Below are 25,059 nucleotides of genomic sequence, written 5' to 3'. Positions count from 1 at the left end.
AAATTATATTTTACCCTAAATAGACTATAAACTCTCAGTATGCATTAGTTTCATAAAAAATAACAAGGTTTGACCATTTATTAACAATAAAAAAGGCATTCATAAGTATACAAATAAAATACATGCCCATTAGTAAATAGTCCTTTTAAGAAAAATATATGTTTGCAAACAATAGGAGATTCATTTCTCTTCTAAAAAAGTAATATAAATAAAATTGTTCTGATACCGGTATTTTGATAAAATATCAAAGAATAATTTAAAAAAACAAAAATGTTTTTTCTATCTACATGTATATATTACAAAACAGGAAGCAAATAAAAATTTCCATCTCAAATTCAATTCCTAGATTTTATCCAAATCATAATTTTGTCACATCAAACAAATTGCATGTATACACATATACAAATACATGCGTTTTGTACATATATTATAAATCACTAATTGTAAGTAAATGATGAATTCAATTAAAAAAGAAATACCTTTTCATTAAAATCTACTTAAAATTATTCTTCAATTACACCCTGTCTCAATTCTAACAACTTTTACTTTTTGTTCGTTATAATTCACTGAATAAGAGTTATGATTAACTAATTGTAATTAAGTTGTTCAAGACATTTACACTGTAGTTTGTACATGTTGTAGTTGGTTATAGTGTACTGATCGTGTCTTGTCTGATTGGTTGCATCACATCTACTGAGTATTTATTGTTATAATTTCCTAACTTTGTTTCCTTGGTTGTCTGACATTTCTTTATAGGTTTGTAGTTGTTTGTTACAATTTATTGATTGTATTGAATTGGTTGCCTGACATTTATTCATTTTGTTATAATTAAGTGGTTGTCAGACATTTCTTTACTAGTATTTGTTATAATTAACTACATTGTAGTTGTTTTGTTTAAAACTTAAAATGGTTGCTAGATATTTTTTTATTTGTTTTTTATTAATTGGTTGCCAGACAATTCTTTATTTGATATAATTTACTGGTTGTGTTTAAATGGTTGCCGGACGTTTGTTTATTTGTTATAATTTACTGGTTGTGTTTAAATGGTTGCCAGACATTAGTTTGTTATAATTTACTGACTGTGTTTTAGTTGCTGACAGGCGTTTGTTTATTTGTTATAATTTACAGGTTGTGTTTAAATGGTTGCCAGACGTTTGTTTATTTGTTATAATTTACTGACTGTGTTTTAGTTGCAGACAGGCGTTTGTTTATTTGTTATAATTTACTGGTTGTGTTTAAATGGCTGCCAGACATTTGTTTATTAGATTGAAGTTGGTTTGAGAAGAATTCTAGGATCCTCCTCCATGAATCCTCCTGAGCGTAACTGTGAGCTTTTGTTTCTCCTCCCCAGAGAGCATCAGATTCTGAAAAACAATCATTAAAACATTATGACACACATGTTAATAAACATTGAATGTTAATAATACTATTCAATTCTTGCTGTTTTAGCCATCTGAGGAGTATAATACTTGGTATTCACTGAGCCCGAAGGGCGAGGTGAATATTGTACTTCAAAGATGGCTAAATCATTGTATTGATTGAAAAAACAGCAGTAACTGTTTTATCATATGACTCACTGATAAAATGAAACAGCTCATTACTTGTTTGCATTTAATTAGTTTATTAAGTCCTAGCCAAATACAAGAGAAAAGCAGAATTAAAATATAAATAAACCTTACCAACCGTATCAGTTTGAAATGTTTTTATCTATATTAGTTGCCATTAAAAAAAGATATGTCAGTCTTTTTTTTATAGGATTTTAAAAGGAAGTAGTATTTTCAGGGAAAACTGAAAGCCGAAAAAAGTGTATTGTTTCAGTAAAAAAGTGTGTGTCGGGGGGGGGGGGGATCCCCTAGCTATATTCCCTCTAACCACCCTCACCCGAAAATATATACATCTATTCGCTTATGGTTTGTTCATATGAAAAAAAAGTCATAGTAGTTTAAATAGAAAGTCATGGTACTTTAAATAGCAATTTGTATCAATTTGTAATTTCCCGATCCTTTTTTAGATCAATGTAGAGGAAATAAATCCTTGTATTCACCTGGAACGTCCCGTGCGGGTTAACACAACGTAGTATTTCTTCCATATAGTTGGATCTCAGCAAATCAGAAAGATAGGCATTTTTCAATCATATAATATGATATGATATCTGGAAACAAGGGCCCTCAAGACCACATGAAGACATACATGTACATAGGATACAAAATAAAAGGAAAGATGTGGAGATAAACAGTAACTAAGCTCTAAAGTCCATTAAACATTACAAAATCGGAGCAAACATGGACCTCTAAAACATTAGAGATGGGATCAGGTGTCATGGAGGAGTGAGCATCTCCTGCCAGATGGTCAAACCCGCTAGGTTCTCATTGTTATGTTTAGGAAATAACAGAAAAATATGTCGACAATTCAGTGTGTAAATGATGGCCTAACAATTAGTATGAAAAACGTCACTCAGCATAAGACTCAATGATAAACTGTTTCTGCTGAAATAAGCCGATATGTGAAGGAGAAATAGGATAATTAGGGATCAGCAAAATGATCAGCAAAATGATTGATTTAGTGCTCAGTAACATATTATCTTAAAGTTGATTTTTTAAAAAATATCTGAACTTGCCCTCTTGTGGTATGCAGACTACACATAAGTTCTAAGCACTATAAGGTCTACTCACTATTTGTAAACCTGTCTCATTTCTTCTCATTTTTATCTATTCAAAAGTAAACATCACCATCAAAAACTTAAAACGTACTTATTATAGATCTTATAAATTATTTTGAGTGGTCTTGACCTACACCTATAAGACAGAGGGGGTGAGGAGGAAGGGGTACAATTTGAACAAACTTGAATCTACACTATCTGAGGATGCTTCCAAATAAAATGACAAACCATGGCTTTGCTGTTATTGAGAACACGATTATTCCCATATACTCCTACGTTAAACTTTGACCGCCCATTGTGACTCCACTCTACCCATAGGGTCATTATTTGGAACAAACTTGAACATACACTACATGTATACACTACATGTGGATGCTTTCACATAAATATGAACAATCATGGTTTTGGTGTTCTTGATGAGAAGATATTTGAAGATTGTTCCTATATACTCCTACATTAAACTTTTATTGTTTTATTTACCTTGCTCCATCCTACCCCAAAGGGTCATGATTTGAATAAACTTGAACTAAGTATACACTACCTTTGATGCTTTCACATAAATTTGACCAACCATGGCTTTGATGTTCTTGAGAAGATTTAAAAAAAAAATCCTATATATCTATGTTAAACTTTGATCGTCCATTGTGGCCCTTCCCGTCCCTGGGGGTCATATTTTCAACAAACTTGAATCTACACTACCTGAGGATAATTCCACATGAGTTTCATTATTCCTGGCCCAGTGGTTCTTCAGAAGATTTTAAAAAAGATTCCATTAATTTTTCGCTAATTCGTAATTATCTCCCCTTGGAAGTGAGAATGGCCATTTATGTAAACAAACTCCCCTTCACCCAAGGATACTTTGTGGCAAGTTTGGTTGAAATTGGCCCAGTGGTTCTTGAGAAGGTGAAAATGTGAAAATGTTATACTGCATGAGGCCGGTTCCGACAACAACGACAGAAAACGGACAAAGAAAGTGGAAGCTTTAGATGGCGATTCGGCAGGAATTGTGGCTCATAAAAAAGAATTTAAAAATGTCATTGATTTATACATTTTTTTGCAAATCCTAGGCATTGACTGTGTAGTAGGTAAATGTAAAATGGGCAAATATTCGGTTGAATATGTCTGATTTTATTTGAATATGGACCTGAATATATTAGCCTTACGAATGAAATAATGCAAAAATCGACTCTTTAATAGCAGTTCTTCATAATATTGTTGTTTCTGGGTCTTTTCTCCATGAATTTTAAATGCGTTATCAGTGTATTTTAACCGTGCCCTGGTAGCTACATTGGTTTGTCGCTGCGATTCGAGCTATATCGTAGCAGCATTTTAGGTTCGAATACAGTGATTTTTCAATTTTGTTTTCTTTTTGTTTGAAAATTTTGATTTTGTAGAAAAAAATACTCCTTGAATAAAGTTGCAAAGTACTTTTTAAAAAATAAATTTACATTGTTTTATTTTTTAATGCGTTCACGTTTTTTCTTTTATATAGTGCTAGCGTTCCCAAATAGAAATAAACATACATGAATTTGTAACAACAAAGTTATACTTGATGAAAAAATATTGAATATATTAAAAGAAAATAAAAAAAAAAACTAGCAACCTCAATCGCTCTGTTACATACAATATTTTCAGTGCATTTGAAAAATGAGCAGAAATTTTTTTTTAGTGTTAGACTTCTATTATATTTTATTAAATATATCCAGCATAGATAATTTATCTTTCATGACAACTTTTCATTGAAAAAAAATTCACAAATAGATAAACATAAGACAGAAATCCATTTCCATGAAGTATCTACATGTAGGTTCATTGTATGACATATAAACAACATGGTGCTTGGACATTTAAATCTGAACTGTTTCGTGTCAATGATTCCTGCCGACTGCCTATCTAGTGTGTCCACTTTCTTTTGATCAGAAAAGCTCATTGAGCCTTCGGCTCAGGTCAGCTAAAAAGTCTAAAATCCACTTTAATAAGATTTAATCTGCTGAAAAAAAATCCTGAAAATATCACTTTTGGTTCTAATTCTATGGTCTGCTTTGTCTAGATTTATGTCTGAAATTACCCCCGACTCAGAATAAACAATCAATACTTACGGAGCACCTTATGATAGGAGTGCCTGCAGTGAGGCGAATAAGGTGGCTCAAGGAGGTGGCCCGTGTTGGGGTAAGCAATGACCTGGAACCGATGTTTATGTTCCGTTGGAACAAGTTTCATAAAATGTTCAACTACGGAGTAATTGAGACATCTATCGTCCTTTCCGGAAATGATCAGAAATGTCGCCTCACTCTCCCATCCCTACAGAATTACGTAGAAAATGTTTATCTGAGCATTTTACAGTAAAACTTGTTTAATACGAACAAGGATATTGAGAATTCACGGATAAGCAAAGTCTCCACAGCATGATACACGTACACCTATCAAATAGTTAAATTATCATACACAGTATAGAATGCAAACAAAAATCATCCCAATCTTAATACAAAGATCTCAAAGATTTTGCCATTCCTTATAATGTTTGATGTACATACATCTTCTGTGGTTTACACATTAATTATAAGAAAAAATTGTATTACATCATATATTTCTCAACTGGATGTGTTAGAGCTTAATCTAAAAAAGCCCATCTGCCGCTCAGTTTCATTTATTGTGTATTTTGATTTATTAACATTGCTACAGTCTAATAAAACATCAAAACATTATTTTCATTCTTTACACTTTAAAATTATCATAATGCAAAGAAAAAAAAAATAACGTCCAAGAACATTAACTTAAAGACAAAAACAACCTTCATAAAATTTATTTTTAATTTTGCTAAACAATAGGAAGGTAACATAAAAAGAATTTCTAAATACAGAAGCATTAATTATCACATTAAAAATAAATCTAAAGGGATAATATTATGTAAATTATTTTCTTAAGATTGTGAACTTAATATCTCTACCTTTCTTTCCCTCTATCCCTTCATATACAGTAAAACCTGATTATAGCGAACACAGTTGTAACAAACTAACTCTTATAACAAATCAGAATCACCTGTCTCAGGTAATTCGTTATAAGCGTGTTTTACAGTACTTTCAGTTGTTTATAGTTGTACTGTTGTTACATGTATACATGTAGTTTCTTTAAAATATACTTGCCTGTGGTATTAAGGACATGTACTTACTTTGATGAAGAATTCATCTGTAGGTTGATAACAATTTGCAACGTCTGCTCCTTCTGGCGTTACCCTCACTTGATCTAATCGAGATCTGCAAGGAAAAAAAAAACAAGTGAACAATGACATCATTCATCAGATTTCACAAAAATGATCATGCGTATCAGAAAATTCATTAAGGTCATATTAAAGATGGTTTCTTTGTATGAGTTGCTAACACAGGTGATTCAATGGGAAAAAACGTATATACAATTCACTGCTAGAGTACATGATATGCCTGTCAAAATGCAAGTTAGCTATGTATATGTATAAACAGCCATAAAGAACTGCGAACAGAAATATCGTTCTCCTGCCTACCTCCAAGTCAATTTTCAAAAGTAAAGATATTCGAATGATTTTTAATGTATGTGTAGGATTCCAAAGTGCGATGGGACTCCAAAGTCCGATGGTCTGCACCAAAACCTGAAGGTTTGACACGCCAAAGTCCAATGGTGCAGAAAACAATTAACGTTTATGACGTCATAGTTTTGCTGTGCAAAAGGTGCTGCGCCATGCTAAGGCCTGATTGTTTACAATAAACACAAATAAATATTAAATGCAAAGATTAACCCATATCTTTTGGATATAGGTGCGAGACTAAGCCTGTTCAGTCGAAAAATGCTTAATACTCAGTAACTATAACCTAAATATCTTGGGTGAGTGCTGGACTACTCCAAATCATGCTAACCCTAAATCTCTCGGGTGGGTTCGAACAAACACATTATCAATCCAATAGTGTTCACGGACTAAACCTTATCAGTCGAGTGGTGTGCGAGGACTAACCTTAATTAATGTCTCTAGTGGGTGAAAACAATAAGCGAAATCAGTAAAATTGTATACGAGATGAATACTCATTCAATGGATTTTGAATGCAGGACAATGGCATGACGTTGGACTATTGTGATGTCAGAAACATTGATTGTTCCTCCTCACCAAGGACTTAGGCATATCAGACCATCACACTTAAGCGCAATGTGTCTCATAGGAAACGAGCCATCGTAGTTTGGCGTGATCATCAGACTTTGGTGTCCGTAAAAACAGCGAGCAATCGGGGTTTGGCGCAGACCATCCGGGTTTGGCGAGACCATCGGACTTTGCGTCACTATCGGACTTTCGAGCCTTACATATATATTGGTATTTATATGGATTTTCATAATACACTTATTTGCAAAACCAACGAGAGATAACTCTAAAATGTTGGTAAAACTATAGAAATCAACGGAAAATATTTTTAAAACTTCTAACACCCCCCACCGCACCCTTGAAACAAAAATTCCTTTTTACGAGTAATTTGGACTCATTTCACAAATTCATATCAAAGTTTTTGTGTTTCACGAGGGGGAAAAATGTTAATAGACAAAAACAACAAAAATGATTGTAAAACGTAGACGGGAATCGAGAGTTAGAGTGTGTAGTTCTTTCAAATCAAGGTCAAGATGACCTTTTTTTTGGATTATGACACACCTCCAACTAAGGAACAATTTTTGATTTTCTCACGATGTGAAATACAGTGTATATTACCTGGACACAATAAATAAAATGACAGTTGAACAGAACGATAGATTGACAGATGGAAAACCCATGCCGTAATATGGCATAATGTCAAAAGAAATCATTTTGTCAAGGATATAACATTGTTCAGGATGCTATCATTACTGTTACGTTTTTTTGCAAATCAACACTGCTTTCCGAAATAAATCCTCCTTTTCCACTATAAAACATACAGTTCTGTTTTTTCTGTGATTTCTTTAAATGTTTAAAATTATTCTTCCAGTAGAGTTGAAATAGCGTTTACCTTTTTCTTACCATGAAGAAAGGGGAGTTTTTAAAGAAGATGGGGGATATCAAGAAATCATATTCAATATGTGAATTGAGTATTTAAATTAACTTCTCATTTTTGAAATTTTGAGAGAAAAAAAACTTTTCTGAGAGAAACAAAAATCTCGTATTTTTTTCTTTTATAAAAGCCCCGTGGGGATCCGGGTTAGAATAGGTCCTCAGTACCCCCTTGCTTGTCGTAAAAGGCGACTAAATGGGGCGGTCCTTCGGATGAGACCGTATAAACCGAGGCCCCGTGTCACAGCAGGTGTGGCACGATAAAGATCCCTCCCTGCTCAAAGGCCGTAAGTGCCGAGCATAGGCCTAAATTTGCAGCCCTTCACCGGCAATGGTGACGTCTCCATATCAGTGAAATATTCTGGAGAGGGACGTTAAAAAGTATACAATCAATCAATCAATCTTTTATAAAAATATTAGATGGTATTCGTGGGATTCGAACCCTAGCAATAAAATCCAAAGTGTCATAGTCTATAACAGCTTTGAGACCAACGCTCTAACCACTGTGCTACATGGCTCATGAAGACTTCGGGCATTTAAATCATGTTTGTGATACAGTGTATGACCCTTGGCTTAAAGCTGACATGAATTCTTAAATACGCAACATTTTCATCTATGTACGACTTGTTTCATACCAACTATAGCTGTATTTCGCCATATTTCTTTCAGATACCTTGTCTCATTGTAACGATGTATACCCCAATGCGCTCGTTACACTTGAATGATTTTTTGGATTGGGTATCGACTTGTGCACATCTCCGATGGTAAAGCATATGAGAACACATGAGGTGATCAAGACATTTCAAAAACAAAATAAACAACATAATAATCATATTTTTTGAATGAATATTGATTTGAATCAAAAGAAAAAAATGCAAGTTTGGAAGAGAAATTTAGATGCATGAGTACGTATTTTTACAGTGCGCCAATTTATGCAGAATAAACTTGAAATGAAAAGCAGTAAAATTTGCAAACACATTTTGAAATTGTATCATTTGAATGGAACAAAACAACCAACGTCTGTGATTTGCAGGTCCTATGCAATTGATTTGATGCATATCGAGAAAACGCCTCGAACGCTGTAAACGTACCCATACCTGGTAATAAGGTTACTGCATCGGTTCGAAGATGTGCACAAGTCAAGTGAAATACACCCTGAATTCCATTTATTGAAATATGCATCACAAAAAAGAAATAAACTCCATAAAAGCTCAATAGTAAACACACTGTCATTACTCCGTACACACTAGCACGACGATACACTTAGTCCGTGCTGATCAGATTTTGGTCAGGAAAAATATCAAAAGTGGAAAGAGAAGTTATTTGGTATTTGCGCGGCTGAAAGGGGGGGGGGGTATTATAACTGATGTTCATAAGCTATAATTGTGAATTGTTTATCTACATGTAGTTCTAATATACATTCTAGACAAAGTCCTGTATATAGTCTGCAGTTGGTTTGCGTCGCAAAATTCATTTGTCAATTATAACTGATTATTTTAGTACTAATCTCAAATCTAAACAAAGTAATTTGATATACGGCTATAATTTACTTCAAATCTTAAAAGCAATTAACCAGAATACAAATTTTTATGTGTACATCTATACATTCTTTAACACATACACACACGGAGAATGGCCATCCCCTGTTCAGATTGACATTTAGGCATTTGATTTTTTTAGGCGAGGAGGGGGGAAGAAATAATTGACATGACCGTTATTAAAATATTCATGGAAGACAGACATTTCAGGAATTCAATTTTGAAATTTTTTTTTGGAATGTGTCACTCCAACCTCAAAGTATGTGCATTTTGAGGAATGCAACTGTTTTATAATTATGTTGTTACAGGAAGTATTTATTTCGAGATTTCAGTATCCCTGCCTGATAGTCTAGGTATTTTTTTTATATATATAAATAATTTCTGTAGGTGAATTTGGGAGATAATTTAAAAAGCTAGGGTAGGGATACTTGACACTGGTTGAATACGGATAATTATTATTTATTCTTTTGTATATTGAACTCTCTCTCTCTCTCTCTCTCTCTCTCTCTCTCTCTCTCTCTCTCTCTCTCTGTAACCACCAGTTGGGGCAATGATAGGTATAAAATCCTACGCACTTTGTGCTGTACCATTTATTATGCCTTAGGACAGATCAAGGATTTTTTTCAGGCGGGATGTCGAAACTTCATAAATTGAATAATAATTTTACTTTGGACAGGAAATTAACCCAAACGCCCATATTGAAAGAGAAACTAGACGTACATGTATTATGAGCAATGAACTCACTAAATGATACCCCCTGCCTCCCATATGGTTATAATGACAAAGTCCATATTTCGCTAAACCCATACGTGTCAGATCAAAAAGTAAAATAGGAGGTGCATAATGGTAATCTGTAATAAACTTAAGATTCTTTGAAAGTTTCATTAAATTTCTCTAAGTGGTGTAAGAGGATTTGCGGATAAGAGATGGGTACCCCAAAGCGTAACAGACAGACGAACGGACATAACGATTACCTCCCACTTTTCAGGCGGGGGATATAATAAACGTGAAATATAAATCACAGGAATGGGAACATTGGGAACTTTCTCGAATACCCTCTCAAACGTATGTGTCGAACTTGGACACAGACAAGAGATTTTTTAAAAAACTAGTTTTAGGTAGAATGTGGAATTCTCACGATGAGTTTACTCTCTCTTCCTATATGCTTTTTCTAATAATCATTACTTATTTATGTCTAGAAATTTAATTCACATTAAATTCTATTTTCATTATCATTGTACCAAAGAATCAAACTCGTTTATTTTACCCCAGCGTGAGGTATAATGTTTTTGACCCGTCAGTCAGTCTTTTTTTTTTTTTTTTTTTTTGGTCAGCGCAACTTCTCATAAACCACTGTACAGAGTTTTGTCGAACTTTGCAGATATTTATAGGAGACAATGTGTGTGTAGATTTGCACATCACCAGGAAATTCTGAATTCTTTATTTTTCGGGAATTTCCGCACTTTTACATTTAGATTTTGGCCATATCTTGAATATAGAGGTGAAAAGTTTGTCAGCGCAACTCCTCATAAACCGCTGCACACAATTTCGTCAAACTTTGCAGATATTTAGGACACAATGTGTATAGATGTGCATATTACAAGGAAATTACGATTCCTTTATTTTTTTCTGGTAACTTCAGCACTACTTCGACTTTTGGCGAGGGGTATGTGAACGTGCTCACTTTTTCTTTCATAGTGCATAAAATTATAAATAACTTTAAATCAAATTATATTAGGTCTAATAAAGCCAATACACAATATTCATTTGATAATAATTGATCATAAAGAAATCCAATCTGTTTCAGACGTTTTTCTTTTATCATTTTTATGAGAGTGTTATGCATGTTTTATTACACCCCCCCCCCCCCCCCCGCCCTCATATCACGGGAAAATATCTTCAAAAGGTGAAAGATTCGTAATAATGCCTGCTTTTTTTAAATGAATTTGATGAAGTTAAACCATGTACTTAATCGTAAATTTTATTTACAACATGTACAGACAAGAGTAATGTTTATTTTTGAAAAAATTACTTGCATTTTTTTTTCATTCAACCCCACCGAGCTTTCAACCTTTGATATTTTCCCTGACCAAATAAAATGATCGGCATGGGCCACGTGTGTCCAAGCATCTTTTACTGTTGAGTTAGCAATGGATTACATGACTTCTGAGATGCATTTTTCAATAAAAGTAAAATAGGATAATTCTTTCGACATGTGCACATCCCTGTAACGATAGCAGTAGTCAGGTAAATGTTTTTATCACTGCGTTTGACGCGTTTTCTCGGCCTGCATGGGTGTTTGATGTACATGTATGTATTCCGTGTTAGTTTATTTTCTATATTGCAGCAAATGCATTCAAAAATAATTTCATTCTCGGTATAGTTCTATTTTTTGTTGAATTTTTACTTTTCAAACATGTATTTGGTCAGTTTTTTGACTTCTAAAACCTTTGTTATCGGAGATGTGTACATGTCGACAGTCAGGCTAGAAAATCACTCAAGTGAAGCAATCGTACAAGGCTATATATAGCAGGTACAGGTGACCAAAAATTTTCAATTAAATATGGCGGAATCGAAGAAATATGGCGGACAAAGGCGTACAGGAATGTAGTAAGTCGTACAAAGATGAAAAATGATGGCTTTTTTAAGAGTTCATGTCAGCTTTAATGGAGTTCAAGTATTTCTCAGAAAGATGCGATTGTTTTGTCATAAAAGTGTACTTTTAAGGTAAAGTGTTTCGCTCCATGTTTTTTGTAAATCAAAAATGTATATTTTATTGAAAACTTTGGATTATCTTACAAAAAAATGGAGCGAAGACCCACTCATTTTGAAAAATAATGTCAAAGTACGAGAAAATGATCGTTTTTGTTCTTTTTAGTGTGTGTATGCTTTTTCATTGAAAAATATTTTCAGTTTATGTAAAAAATTTGTAAATTGTAGAGATTTTACATTATATACTTTAATATAAGATGAAATATCTATGGAACGCCGTCACTGCCTTATAGCAGAACACAACAATTGCACTGCGTCAACCTTCAATTACATTATGTCAACTCCATATGACAGTTACTCACACAACTATTACATTGTGTTAACCTTCTATTACATTATGTCAACTCTACATGATATTAACTCATACTACTATAGCATTGTGTGAACTTTCCTTTACATTATGTCAACTCTTTATGACATTTGCTCACACTACTATTGCATTGTGTGAACTTTCCTATACATAATGTCAACTCCATATGACAGTTACTCACACTACTATTACATTGTGTCAACCTTCGGTTTCATTATGTCAACTCTTTATGACATTTACTCCCACTATTATTTTATTGTGTCAACCTTCCATTACATTATGTCAACTCTTTATGACATTTACTCACACTACTATTGCGTTGTGTCAACCTTCCATTATATTATGTCAACTCTTTATGACATTAACCCACTCTACTACTGCATTGTGTCAACCTTCCATTATATTGTGTCGATTCTTTATGATATTATCCCACACTACTATTGCATCGTGTAAACCTTCCTTTACATTATGTCAACACTTTATGACATTTACACATTTTTGCATTTCGTTATGTTTACTGTTCATGACATATAATTAAACAACAATTACATTGTGTTAACCTATCATTACATTATGTCAATTCTTTATGATATTAACTCACACTACTACATTATGTCGATTCACTATTACGTTATGCGAACACGGGTATCCTCGGCCTTTATATGAGCATACCGTATTTTCCGCAATCGGCAATCCTCGGCTGACTCCGCTACGCTCCATTCAAACGTTATGTGCGAGGTACGAGTCATCCGAGGAATTCCGATTGTATTTTCCGCGTTCCGAGAGCACTCAAATTGGCGGGAGAGAAAATTGCCGTAGAAGAAATCTCAGCGATTTGGGAATGGCATCTTTAAATAAAAATTTTAAGCGACAAAGGATTGACAATCTTGAAACGTGCAAAGCCTTAACACTGCGACTGTGAATTAAAGTCACGTCGAAATTCAATGGCGTTTACTTTAATCTGATAATTAAATAAATTAAATATTATGAGTCTTGCAGCAATTTTTTTTCTTTTTATTTTGAATTGTTGTTTGTTTATTTGTTTTTGTTTTTTTTTTTTTGGATAAAAGTCTTAAACTTCTGATCTTACTAAGAACATTGTCATAATTTTTTTTTATCAGTCTTGAACTTTCCTTTTTTTTTTTTAAAGTGTAAACACATCGTATAACACACGTGCACTGGTGGGTTGGGGGAGGGGGAAATCCCGCCCTACTATCTTTAGTGACCAAAATCTACATGTACAAAAAATTAATAAATTTATTGGTTTTACTTTGTAGGACATTGCATTAGTTTCACATTAAGTTAAGCTGAATTAAGTTGAAAACTTTTTTTTATAAAACTATAAAGCCTGAGAGCTTCTCTGCTTTCCCCCTTGGTCTCCAACCATAAACCGTCCCCCTTCAGGCTTGGACAATGTTTTTTGGTTCAAGATTCTCATATCCGCTACTGATATGTGTTCATGCATGCTTACTAAGGCATATTCAATTGATTTAGATGAGGGATTGGTAGATTTTTTGTAATAGAATTCTGGCCCTGGAATAGTTGAAAAAATTACTAATTCCAGTGCGTGACGTATCATCTTTTTCGAAAGGAGGGGGGGGGGGGTTAGCCAGAAAAAAAATATTCGCCCCAAAAAAAAAAACTTGAGAAGCCAAAAAAAAAAAAAATGTCTACTCCAAGCCCGAAAATCCTATTTCGGGGAGGGGGGTCCAACTTCGATCAGTCCTAATTTTTTTGTCAGATATACTACATTACCCTCAGTGGACTATACTTCAACAAAAAGTGGGGGTGGGGGCTGTACTTTCAATGAACATTACATTTTCTATTGTAAAGTTATGTTTGGGAAAAGAGGGGGGTTGATATTTTGTGCCTCTAATTCTTCCGTATCAATCAGGACCCCCCCCCCCCCCCCCTCTTACCAGTCATAAAAACACGGTCGTCAACATTCATTTTATACCAGATATACAGCTTTGAGATAATGTAAATATGTTTTTACATCAGATAATGCACTTTTGGAATCAACATGATAAAGAGTTCACACAATATAAAGATATTGTAAGATCACATAAGAAAGAGTTGACATAACGTAATTATATATCCACATCACGGAATTGAGTTTTGACATAATGTGATAAAGTGTTGATATAATATAAAGATATGTTCACATAATACCATACACTTTTTACACCACGTAATAAAGCACTGACATAAAGGTAAGATGTGTTCACCTCGCATCATGATGCTCTCGCCGTAAAATAAAGATAAACCCATATCAAGTAATAATGCTTTGATATAATAAAAATATACACTCTCGAAAAGGAATGGATTTTTGACTTCATGTAATGATAAGTTTAATTATAAAACACAATTCACTTGACGTAATGCAATTTTGACCTCTCATATTAAAGAAATGAAATTATGTAAAGAAACATTCATTTCACGTAATAAAGTTTTAACACAATGTGAACACATTATCGCTTCACATAATGAATTTTGGACTTCAAGTTATGAAGTGCTGACATAATGAAAGGATGTATTTACTTCATGTAATGCAGCATTGACATGATGTAAAGATATTTTTACATAATCTCATAAAAAATTGACATAACGTAAAGATATGTTCACATCACGTAATGATAAATTGACATAATAAATGCATAGTTGTATGCTATAAGGCAGTGTTGGCGTTCCATAAATATCAAATAAAATTTTGATATAATTTAGATTAATTTTTTCACTTCTTACCTGTCGCCCTATAGGCACTTTGTCCGCCTTATCCCCCCATCTTCTTTGAAAGTGTGGTATAAATTGTTGTATGTTACTCGCTTCTCTAAAAAGAAATGTCTTTGACTTACCTATAGTTTTTTATGTCTCCTTTGCTGAACTTCAGAGGAGCATCAGAATAAAATGTTACTCCATTCACTAGAACTACAGCTTTGATCTGAGGAAAACAACAACCAAAATTGATTTTAAAAATGATTACATACAGATATGGTGTGCGTATATAAATAATGGCAATGTACCCAAATTTATGACTGTATTCTGTTGTAATTAAAGTCATGGTGTAACAAAGAACTACGAACTCTAACTCTTGATTTCCGCCTACGTTTGGCACCAATTAAATTCAATATTAATCAAATGGCAATTTGGCCATAAAATCTTTGTTTGATACACAGAACAGTTCAATGGTAATTGATTAATCATTTGAATTCCAGTGCTAGATAGTAAATTATCATTCATTCCAGCTCTTAATTTATTTATTGAGGTGTTTTAAAAATATTTTCAGTTTTCCCTTGATACCAAAATTATAGAGTTATCCCATTTTGTTGTAACAGTCCCAAATAAGTACGTTTTAAAAAAGTCCACATAAATATCTATAAAAATGTTGAAAATCATTCAAATATGTTAACTTTTGAAAATTGACTTGGAGGTAGGCGGGAGAACATACTATCGTTCGCAGTACTTTATCCAACTGAAAACCTTCACAAGATTTCTTTTTAGGTAATTAACATTGGAAATAGATATAATTCATAATATCACATATAGAATTACATCTTCACAGATATGAAATTTTTTTTTTTACAAATGAACTCTTTGCTTGCATGCTGACATAAGTTTGCTCTTAATTACGAGGGGTTATCAAAAAGTTCGTGGACTGAGGCTATAGAATTAGCACTATGCTTGCAAAATTTATAAGGAACATAAAACGAGAATAAATAAAAAAAATGTTGAAAAATTTAGCTTGATACATTCATTATTTCGCAAATTATTATAAAATAAAAACAACATTATATGATTACCCGGTGCCGTCGTCGTTTAGTTTCAAGCCGTCCGACAACGTCATTATTTTTCAATATCCGCTTCTTCTTCCTCGTACACTTATTTTAATGAGATTCCCTAGAACTGAGTAAGGACTTCAACCCGTCTTGTTTTTATGACTTTACAATGTCATGGACAGCAGCTTTCAATGCATATATTATTGCAAATGGATTTATACATTGGGAGAGATCCTTGCTTGATTGTGCCAGCATATTTATTTTTTGGAGTTCAATAAAGCTAAAACACATGATCAACGTCATTATTTGACGTGATAGATTTTTTCAAACCTTGACTACAAATCGACATTAATTTGCTTTCCTTTTCTCTCTGAATTTATTTAAGCATTAAAAAACAAAAAATCTGGATGCACATTGATTCTCCGTAGTCAGTTTAAACATTTCCTAGGTGTATACCAGTTTTTTCAGGGGCAAAACTTCATAGAAAGTTGGAAAATAAAATCCCTCCCCCTTTTGACGTCATTTTCAAGGCAATATTTGTTTGGAGACTCCATGTGAAATTTACAATAAAATTTCATAGAACTTCCAGAATGAGGTAAAAATTCCATATTTTATGGATCAATGGTGCCCCAACACGAACCTGAATTAACGGAATTTGTTCATATCAAAATAGTTTATCTTAGTTGCACTTAGGTCGGAAAAACATCGTTTTCGAGGTTGCGCCGCCGGAACACACCATTGCTCACGAAAACTTTATTAATTTACTAAAAAATAAAATTAATTTTTATGATTTGTGGTTTACTCTACAGATAGAAAAAAATGATGATAACTAAATATTTTAAAATTCATTGATGTACCTAAAGCGGTTTTAATTCTAGGGCGCTAGTCCACGAACTTTTTGATAGCCCCTCGTAGAATAGAATCTCAGGGCCACTGAGAAGAGAAGGTTGTTTTTTTTTTGTACCAGCATGCGCATCTACTGCGATAATGAACCTCAGTTTAAACAGTAAACACTGATTCAATGACAACGAGGTAAACAGTCAAACGGTTTGTTTCACCAAGTAGTCATTGAATAAGTGTTTTATTACCTAACGTACTATATAATTAATCAAATTGGAATAAAAACACATAAACAAACAATAAAGAGTTTTAACAAATGTTTATTCTCATACTTGTAATTAGCTGAACACATAATATAAAGATTAAATTAATATTTAATAATTTAAGGTAATACTTAATAAGTTGATTGATTGATTGTTTGTGTGTTTTATTTCAATTTTATTAATTATATAGCAGGTAAATAGTGATGTCGTGATCATCAAAACGCTTGAATATCACGATGACGCTTAAACAGGCAACAGTTCATTCTGTGACCCCGTCAACAGTTAGACTGTTTCATGATCACGCAAAAACATAAAATAAACTGTGAAACAGTTCAAAATGCCTATTAATTACATTTTATATAGTAGGTTAGGTAATAATTTCATCTGAGGGGCTCCTGTAGTATCCACTACTAACAGTGGAATTCAAACACACAACAACATAAGGATCAACTCCTTACTCCATGACTTAAGGTTTCGTCAAAGATTAACATGTCTAAAAAATTATTTTTACAATAGCTCCAAAACTATGTGTGGTATAAAGTCAAAACGTTTACAGTTTATAAATATATCAATGATTAATAGAAAGTATCACTTGATAACAAATATTTTAAAAAAGATATTTTTTAGAAAAATTGTATCAGAAAATATGTGCATATTTAAAGAAAAATGCACCTGCTTAATTCTGTCCTTTTTGTGAAAACCATCATTGCAGAAATAATATATGTTTATCATAGAAGGGCAAGTTGGACGTGAAAGGTCTTTGAAAGGCTGTTATCAAAAGCATGACATGTATCAAGACAAGACCCCTATAGAATCTGCCACTTTCACTTTCAAGTCTTGACATTTGGACAAATTAAACAGGGAAAACAACTTTCCAGAGGCTATCCAAGTCCAACTTGCCCTTCATTGATAAACATATTTTGTTTCTGCAATGGTGGTTTTCACTATGAGCACGGAATTAATGAGGTGTACTTTTTGAAAATATATGCATTTTTAGAAGAATTTTTCTCAATAAACATTTTTTCCAAGTATTTTTTATATCAAGTGATACTTTCTAATCAATGAAAATTTTATAAACTCTAAAAGTTTTAACTTTATACCTCACATAGTTTTGGGGCTATGGTAAAAATAAATTTTTGGACATGTTGACCTTTGACGAAACCTTAAGAGCGAACGCTATTACCACTGTGTCAGGCAGGTGACTTCTCTTTTTTGAAGAGGAATAAAAAGAAAACACGAATGTAGACATATTTAAATCTACCAACAAATTACTAACCTGTGGAACATGTCTACAGAGCTCCATGGCATACATGCCTCCCTTAGAAATTCCGATTATACCTATCCCATCATGCCTAACTCCTGGTATCCCAGCAAACCACTCCACACATTCCTTTAAGATAGGAAATTTGAAAAAAAAAACTGACTGACATGTATATGCATGTATGTACATGTATACATTCAGAAAAAAACAATATATAGGTTAAAATTTGGGGTTTTTTTTTATCAGAAATGGAACTCAACTTCAATAAAACTAATAACTTCAACAAAATAAATATGGTCAAACATCAATATCTCAAACTTCAATATCAGTACATCACGATATATTGGAAGCCCCTACCATTTTAACAGGTATCTCTAAAGTTTTCTTAGCCCAATTAAATTAAAAATAGTAAAGTTTGACTGTATATGTTTCCTTTATCATTATATAAATTGTTCATATGTAGAGCAGGCTCTTGTGTATCGAATTAAATGAGATATATAAACTCCGTATGCAGGTGATGAAGACATATTGCTGCATAAGTAAGGGAAGCTGACGATGGAAAGATGAAAGTCATCACGTTTATCATAGAGCTTGGTTGTTAGATTACCATTAACGTCCTTTTCAAGTAAAATATCCAAATATGAAACAGATGTGTCAGACTCTGTGGTATCTTTTATCTCAAGCTCACCAGGATGTATCGTATCGACATAAGAATGGAAATTACCATTGTTAATTGACAATACATCGTCGATATATCCAAGTGTCGATTTGAAGGCCACGGCAAGTGTTTTCTTCTTTTCAAGGATAAGATTTTGCACAGACTCTGCTTCATATGAATGCAAAAATAGGTCTGCTAATAACAAATGGTACGCATGGGAATTCCGATAGATTGTTGGAATACCTGGTCTCCAAAAACAACATAGATATTGTCAATCAGTCTCAAATTGAAGCATCTTTTTGATGTCGACTTCAGAGTACGTGTGTGTACAATCCGAATGTTTTTTAACAAAATAGTTTTGCAAATGACCGATGACAAGGTAAGTTAATTTACGATTTCCATTTTTATTGAAAAAGCAGCTGTCAATGATTTCCAAACGTCTGGACTTTAATTTATCGTAATGAATGGTTGTGTATAAAGTTGAAAAGTCGTAAGTTTTTAAGCTACTGATTTTGGTAAAATCTTTCAAATTGTCTAAAAGTTCCTTGGAATTTTTAAGTATCGACATCTTAAAGTGGTGTCTTTGGGCGACACTACTAAGAATGAACAAGATCCTCTCCTCCGGGAACTTGTTCTTCTTGTTTTCAAGAACAAACGCATTTAACAACAAGAAAAATCATGAGAACAAAGCAATATGGCGTCTTATTTAAGAAAATGTATTTTTGGAAGAACTTTTTCATTGAAAACCAATTTCAGACTAGTTTAATGATCCTGTGCCAATATTTTCGGCCGTATAAGCAGCCCAAAATGACCATAGACCAAAAGTTAAAGGTTTTGTTGAGAATGTAAAATATAAGGTCGGGAAAAGAGTTAAGAAGACACTTTAAATTTAGTAAAACTATGTACTTTCATGTTTTTTAAATGAACGAAGGGTCCCAAATAATTTTCTAAAAAAGTAAACTTTTAAAATCCCTTCCTTTATCAATTTTATGCATTTAAACTATCAATTTTGATACACAAGTCATTACGTTTAAATTTTTATTGAATAAAATTGTATCTCTTCGAAAAATCATCATCATGAACACTCAGAAAACAATTTACCAATTTTATTGTGTTAATTCTCGATCCCTTGAACTTTAACTTTGATTGAATTATTATTACCCGCTACTTTTAAGGTTCATCGATACCCTGATAAGAGAGATAACGCTTAATGACATAAATGTCTATTATTCCTTTACAGATTTCCAAGTTGAAGTGTCTTTTGTTCAAATTTTGGCCCGCAAGCTATGCTATAATTGTTTCTATTTTACTTATAAAATATATTTCTTTTGAAATATTATTAAGCTAAAAGCAACATTTGCTTGAGCAGAGGGTTTATGAACCTTAATCTCGAGTATGTTTTTATCACCCCTTGTCCATTGTCTGTCTGTAAAATTTTCACATTTTTAGATTCTTTTCAAAATTTACAAAGTCAAATTTAACCAGTTGGTACAAAACATCCTTGGGTTAAGAGGAGTTAAAATTGTTAAAAGAAAGGTACAAACCCCTTTTCAAGAGTAATAATCAAGAAAAGACAAATAAAGTGTGGGGTCATTAAAAATCTTCTCAAGAACCACTGGGACAGAAAAGTTGACTTGCACCTTGTGTGAATGCATCCTGGAATAAAGTTTAATTGTTCAAATCTTTACCCCTGGGGTAGGGTGGGCCACAATAGTTACAGTAGGGGGACATTCTTGTAAATAATGACAGGACCAAATTTAATTCAGGTGAGCGATGTAGGCTTGTAGCCCCTGGGTCTCTTGTTTAAATTTAATACAAAATAGGCGATAATTTAATTATTTCTAGTCATTAAATACCATTGACAAAGAAGAAATATTATCGATAAAAAATTATATTTTAATAAATAACTATATATTCATAATTTGTTACATGTAGTTACACAAATTTCTTCCAAAATTCCTCTAATTCCAATCACTGCACTTAAATGCAACATTTTTGTTCTCCAAGTTCCTGCAACTGAGGTGGTGCAAAATTTATTTTCCAGGAACAAGTTCTTCTGCATTGTTTTTGTTATTTGAGAGAAAAATGTTTTGTTCTTGTTTCGAGAACAAAGGGGAACATACAGCGTCGTTCCAAAAGTATTCGCGGAAAATGACGCCAATTGAGAGTTATCTCGCTTAGCATAATAAACTTGCCGTTTTCAACATAATAAGAAAATGCACATACCTTTAGTACTTTGTGAGGTGTCCTTTGGACCGAATGCAAGCAAAAATTCTTCATGGTAGGGACTGATAAAGGTTTTTAATGTAGTCTACAGAGAGATTCTGCGCAGTATCGAGAATAGCTTCAAACAGCTGATCTGGGTTAAATATTTCACCGGCCCGATTTTGTAAACTCCTCTTCACCCGATGCCAACAATTTTCGATAATATTGATGTCTGGTGATTGGGCTGGCCAAATCATTCCACGGATGTTGTTTTCATGTTTAAATCTCTCTACGATACGGGCTCGATGCAAGGGGGCATTGTCATCCTGGAATATGTAGGAATTGTCAGGAAAATGTCGGGCAATTACGGGCCACAGTTGTTCATCTAATTTTGAAATGTATTTCTCAGCATTTATATTGCCGTTTACCTTACACAGAGTTCCAGGGTCATTCCAGGTAATACACCCCCAGATCATAACAGAAACTTTTGGGTTTACATTCTGCAAACATGCATTCCGGTCTATAGGCTTCATGAGCAGATCGCCACACGTAGACTCTATTATTTTGGCCAAGTACGATTTGGGACTCGTCACTGAATATAATTTTTTTCCAGTATTCGTCTACAATTAATCTCCGTTTTTGTAGGCACCATGTAAGTATCTTTTTTCGTTTGACCTCTTTCACTACCATACGTTTCCTAACAACTCTGAGATAAATCTGATTTTTGTGCAAAATCCGTTGTACAGGCCTCTTACTAACTTGATTTGAAAAATTTCCAGCATTAAATTCGGAAGTTACATCTTTCAGTACCTTTCCTCTGCTTCGCTTCACCAACCGAAGTAACCTGGCTTCACCACGACAGGATAGATTTTTAGGAGTTTTTTTTTTTTAGTTTTTCAGTTCTCTTAGCCTTCAACAGGCTACATGTACCCCGTACATGAAAAGTCCTGACAACAGACCTGCATGTAGATTCGGGCACTTTCAACATCCTTGCAATCTCACTAATCTTTAATCCATCTTTTTTTTAATGTTACAATCACTTCTTTCTTGTCCGGTGACAATTCTTTAGACTTTCGACCCATCTTTGTTTACACTCAAATATGACAAAACAATTTACTCTAGCAGACGATTTTTTATACGTCATACATCCGGAAATTTATTCTGGTTTCGGGGATCGTCTCAAAACTAAATTTCATTCAGTATTAACATCATAACATTCATTTTTCTGTACGAAGGGCAATTACTCTTTGAACGCGACCGCCATTTTCCACGAATACTTATGACACGACGCTGTAGTTCTTGCTCTCGGCCAAAGACACCCAAAGCCCTATTTCTTTCAATGTTCACCTTCGATTCTCTGTTGTGGCCCCATCCTACCCCTGGGGTTCATGATTTTAACAATTTAAAATCTACACATGTTGCACAGTACTCTTGAAGTTTCTCCTTCACTACTTTTATATCTTAGTGAGAAGTAAAGAAAGAGGCTTGGTTGAACATAGCTGCATAACTGTAGCTCTCCGGAAAAATAATTATTGACAGACCGTAGAGCTACAGAGCCACACCTTGAAAAAACTGGATATTTATTGCACACACAAAAGTGTTCTGTTTCTCGATTTATTTTCACCATGTTTTTAAGACTGTCATCTCAAAATATTACTAACCGTGTGTTACTAACATATTCTTTCACTGTTTCCACAACAAAATATGCCTTATAATTGTTTATAGCCCTCCTGGCCCTGGAATTGAGATCATAAAAAAATTCGCCTATTTATACTGCCATTTGGTTTTGTAAGATAATTCGGTCCAAAACGCTCATACAGATGTAATCTGCAAGAGTACTTGATAGAGGAGTAAGGAATTCTTTCAAATCTAGCTTTTTTTTGCAATTGAAGTAAGAATTTGGAAGAATTAATTAACCTTGAACCAAGCGCAACTTTTTTTGTGCACAATAAATATACAGTATTTTCAATGGGTGGCACTCTAGCTCTCCAGTCTGTCAATATAATATTTTTCGGAGAGCTACAGTTCTGCAGCTATAAACAGGATTACCACTTGAAGAATTAAATCCAAGTTCTTCTGTAAAACAATTTATATCCTGTGAATTACAAACAAACACAATGTTGTTGTACTTTGTCAGCAGGGACCAGTACATACTGATCATGTACCCCTTTTTATCTATTTAGTTCTTTTTTCATTTCTGGATTATTGAATACAGAAGGATAGATGGTTTCCATATTACCTTCAATCTTTTAATACGCGATTATATCATGGATCTGATACATTTAATAAATTTAACATGTTTAAACAAGGAATAAATTTCTCAGACAGACTTACAAAATTATGCAAAAATAAATTTCTCATGAATAAAAAATAATTTACAGTAGTCCAGTGAATGGTTATAATAAGAAAATGCAATGAATTCTTACTATGAGATAATCCAGTGACACATCTGGCAAAAATTTTGGCAAATCTTCATAGGCAAAAAAAGGCAGAGCAAACACACAGTAACCGTGGGAGGCTAACAACGCTGCTCTGTGCTCAAAAAGTCCCCCTTCAGTACCAAACATGTCAATCACCCCCCAAAATGGCCCTGGTCCTGGAAAGGAAAATTCGCCCTCTTTTAACCCTTATATGTGTACTTAGTAATCCAAAATTAACTTCACTGACATCTTGCAAATACTGAAAATCAGATTGCACCTACTTGTACATTTAAAAAAAATCAAAATGGTTTATTGTGATAGTGAAAGTACCTAAGTAATGACATAAAAGTTTATATACAAAGAAAGAATGCTTTGTAGTGAAACTTACCAGGGGGGATAAACAGAACTCCCCTGATGTTTCCCTTGCTAACCCTCTCTCTTCTAACATTCCTGTCTTTGTACCATCTATATACATCTAATGTAGCTAGAGGCTTCGGGGGTGGATCAAACAAGGATTCCCAGGAGTGGTGACCTTCAATCACTGATAATGTCACAATAATGGGAGAAGTCACATCCTTTTTTAGAAATCGAATATTCTGTCGGGAAGAGGGTTCAGGTTTCATACTCCAAAATAAACCCATGGGCTCCAAACCTGTAATTTATGTAACAAATTTGGAAGAACGGTACTGTTTTGAATTTTATTTCCTTTATAACATAATGTCCCCATGCAGAGCTTACCTCTGGAACATTTTACTTACACAATAAAATAGGCCAGTGTGACAAATGACACTATGTAGAAGAGTTTCATATGAAATTCAAATTAAAACTTTTTATACGAAATTTGCATAGAAATCTTCACACAAATCTTAACTAAATGCTCTTGATATGTGAAATTTCATTAAAAAAATTTTTCACATGAAATTTACATTGAAACTTTTACACAAGTCTTGCTAAATTCTCTTGATATGTAAAATTTGATGACTTTTTAAATTATTTGATATTGCATAAACAATGTCTAATTAGATGTAGATAGATAAGTGTGATCATGAGCACAGACCTGTATATGTCCCCTGTACAGAAGCTTGATCCTCCACTGTCAGGTGACCCTGTTCTGTTGCTGTATAACACCCATACGATGCAAATCTATTGTTACCCTCTTGTAGAGAGGCCTTGATTGTAATGGGTCCATTCTTAGGTAAACCATCCACCTTGATGTGGACGCGTTCATCCACTAATGCCTCACACGGAGTTACTGATATTTTGACATCATTCATCAGGAGAGTTGATGTGGAAAAGCAACTAATTCTCTGCACTGTTGTCAC

At 33.6% G+C, this 25,059-nt stretch overlaps 1 protein-coding gene across 2 annotated transcripts; it reads right to left on the bottom strand.

The window, feature by feature from the left end:
- Positions 1-757: 757 nt before the first annotated feature.
- On the bottom strand, positions 758-25,059 carry LOC134272610 (acyl-coenzyme A amino acid N-acyltransferase 1-like). Of its 2 annotated transcripts, none has more exons than XM_062754827.1 (8): positions 24,795-25,059; positions 24,126-24,389; positions 23,744-23,913; positions 18,467-18,583; positions 15,170-15,252; positions 5,829-5,913; positions 4,759-4,960; positions 758-1,364 (listed from the first exon to the last, which is right to left on the bottom strand). In XM_062754827.1, exons 1-8 carry the CDS (start codon positions 25,009-25,011, stop codon positions 1,216-1,218), a joined length of 1,287 nt encoding a protein of 428 aa, XP_062610811.1. In that variant the 5' UTR covers positions 25,012-25,059; the 3' UTR covers positions 758-1,215. The 2 variants fall into 2 exon arrangements, with proteins under 2 accessions (XP_062610811.1, XP_062610810.1); XM_062754826.1 differs by having other exon boundaries at positions 15,170-15,255; positions 18,470-18,583.

This window comes from Saccostrea cucullata, unplaced genomic scaffold (assembly GCF_032062105.1).
Source record: "Saccostrea cucullata isolate Sc308-1 unplaced genomic scaffold, CSIRO_AGI_Scuc_v1 ctg1073, whole genome shotgun sequence".
NCBI lineage: Eukaryota > Metazoa > Mollusca > Bivalvia > Ostreida > Ostreidae > Saccostrea > Saccostrea cuccullata.
This window is presented reverse-complemented; position numbering and strand designations above follow the sequence as displayed.

Excerpts from the sequence above, each read along its gene's own strand:
- LOC134272610 (XM_062754827.1), bottom strand. The coding sequence starts at position 25,011 with ATGAATGATGTCAAAATATCAGTAACTCCGTGTGAGGCATTAGTGGAT. Across the intron at positions 5,914-15,169 it reads GGAGACATAAAAAACTATAG|ATCTCGATTAGATCAAGTGA; the intron begins GTAAGTCAAAGA and ends TTTTCCTTGCAG. Across the intron at positions 4,961-5,828 it reads CAGATGAATTCTTCATCAAA|GGATGGGAGAGTGAGGCGAC; the intron begins GTAAGTACATGT and ends GTAATTCTGTAG.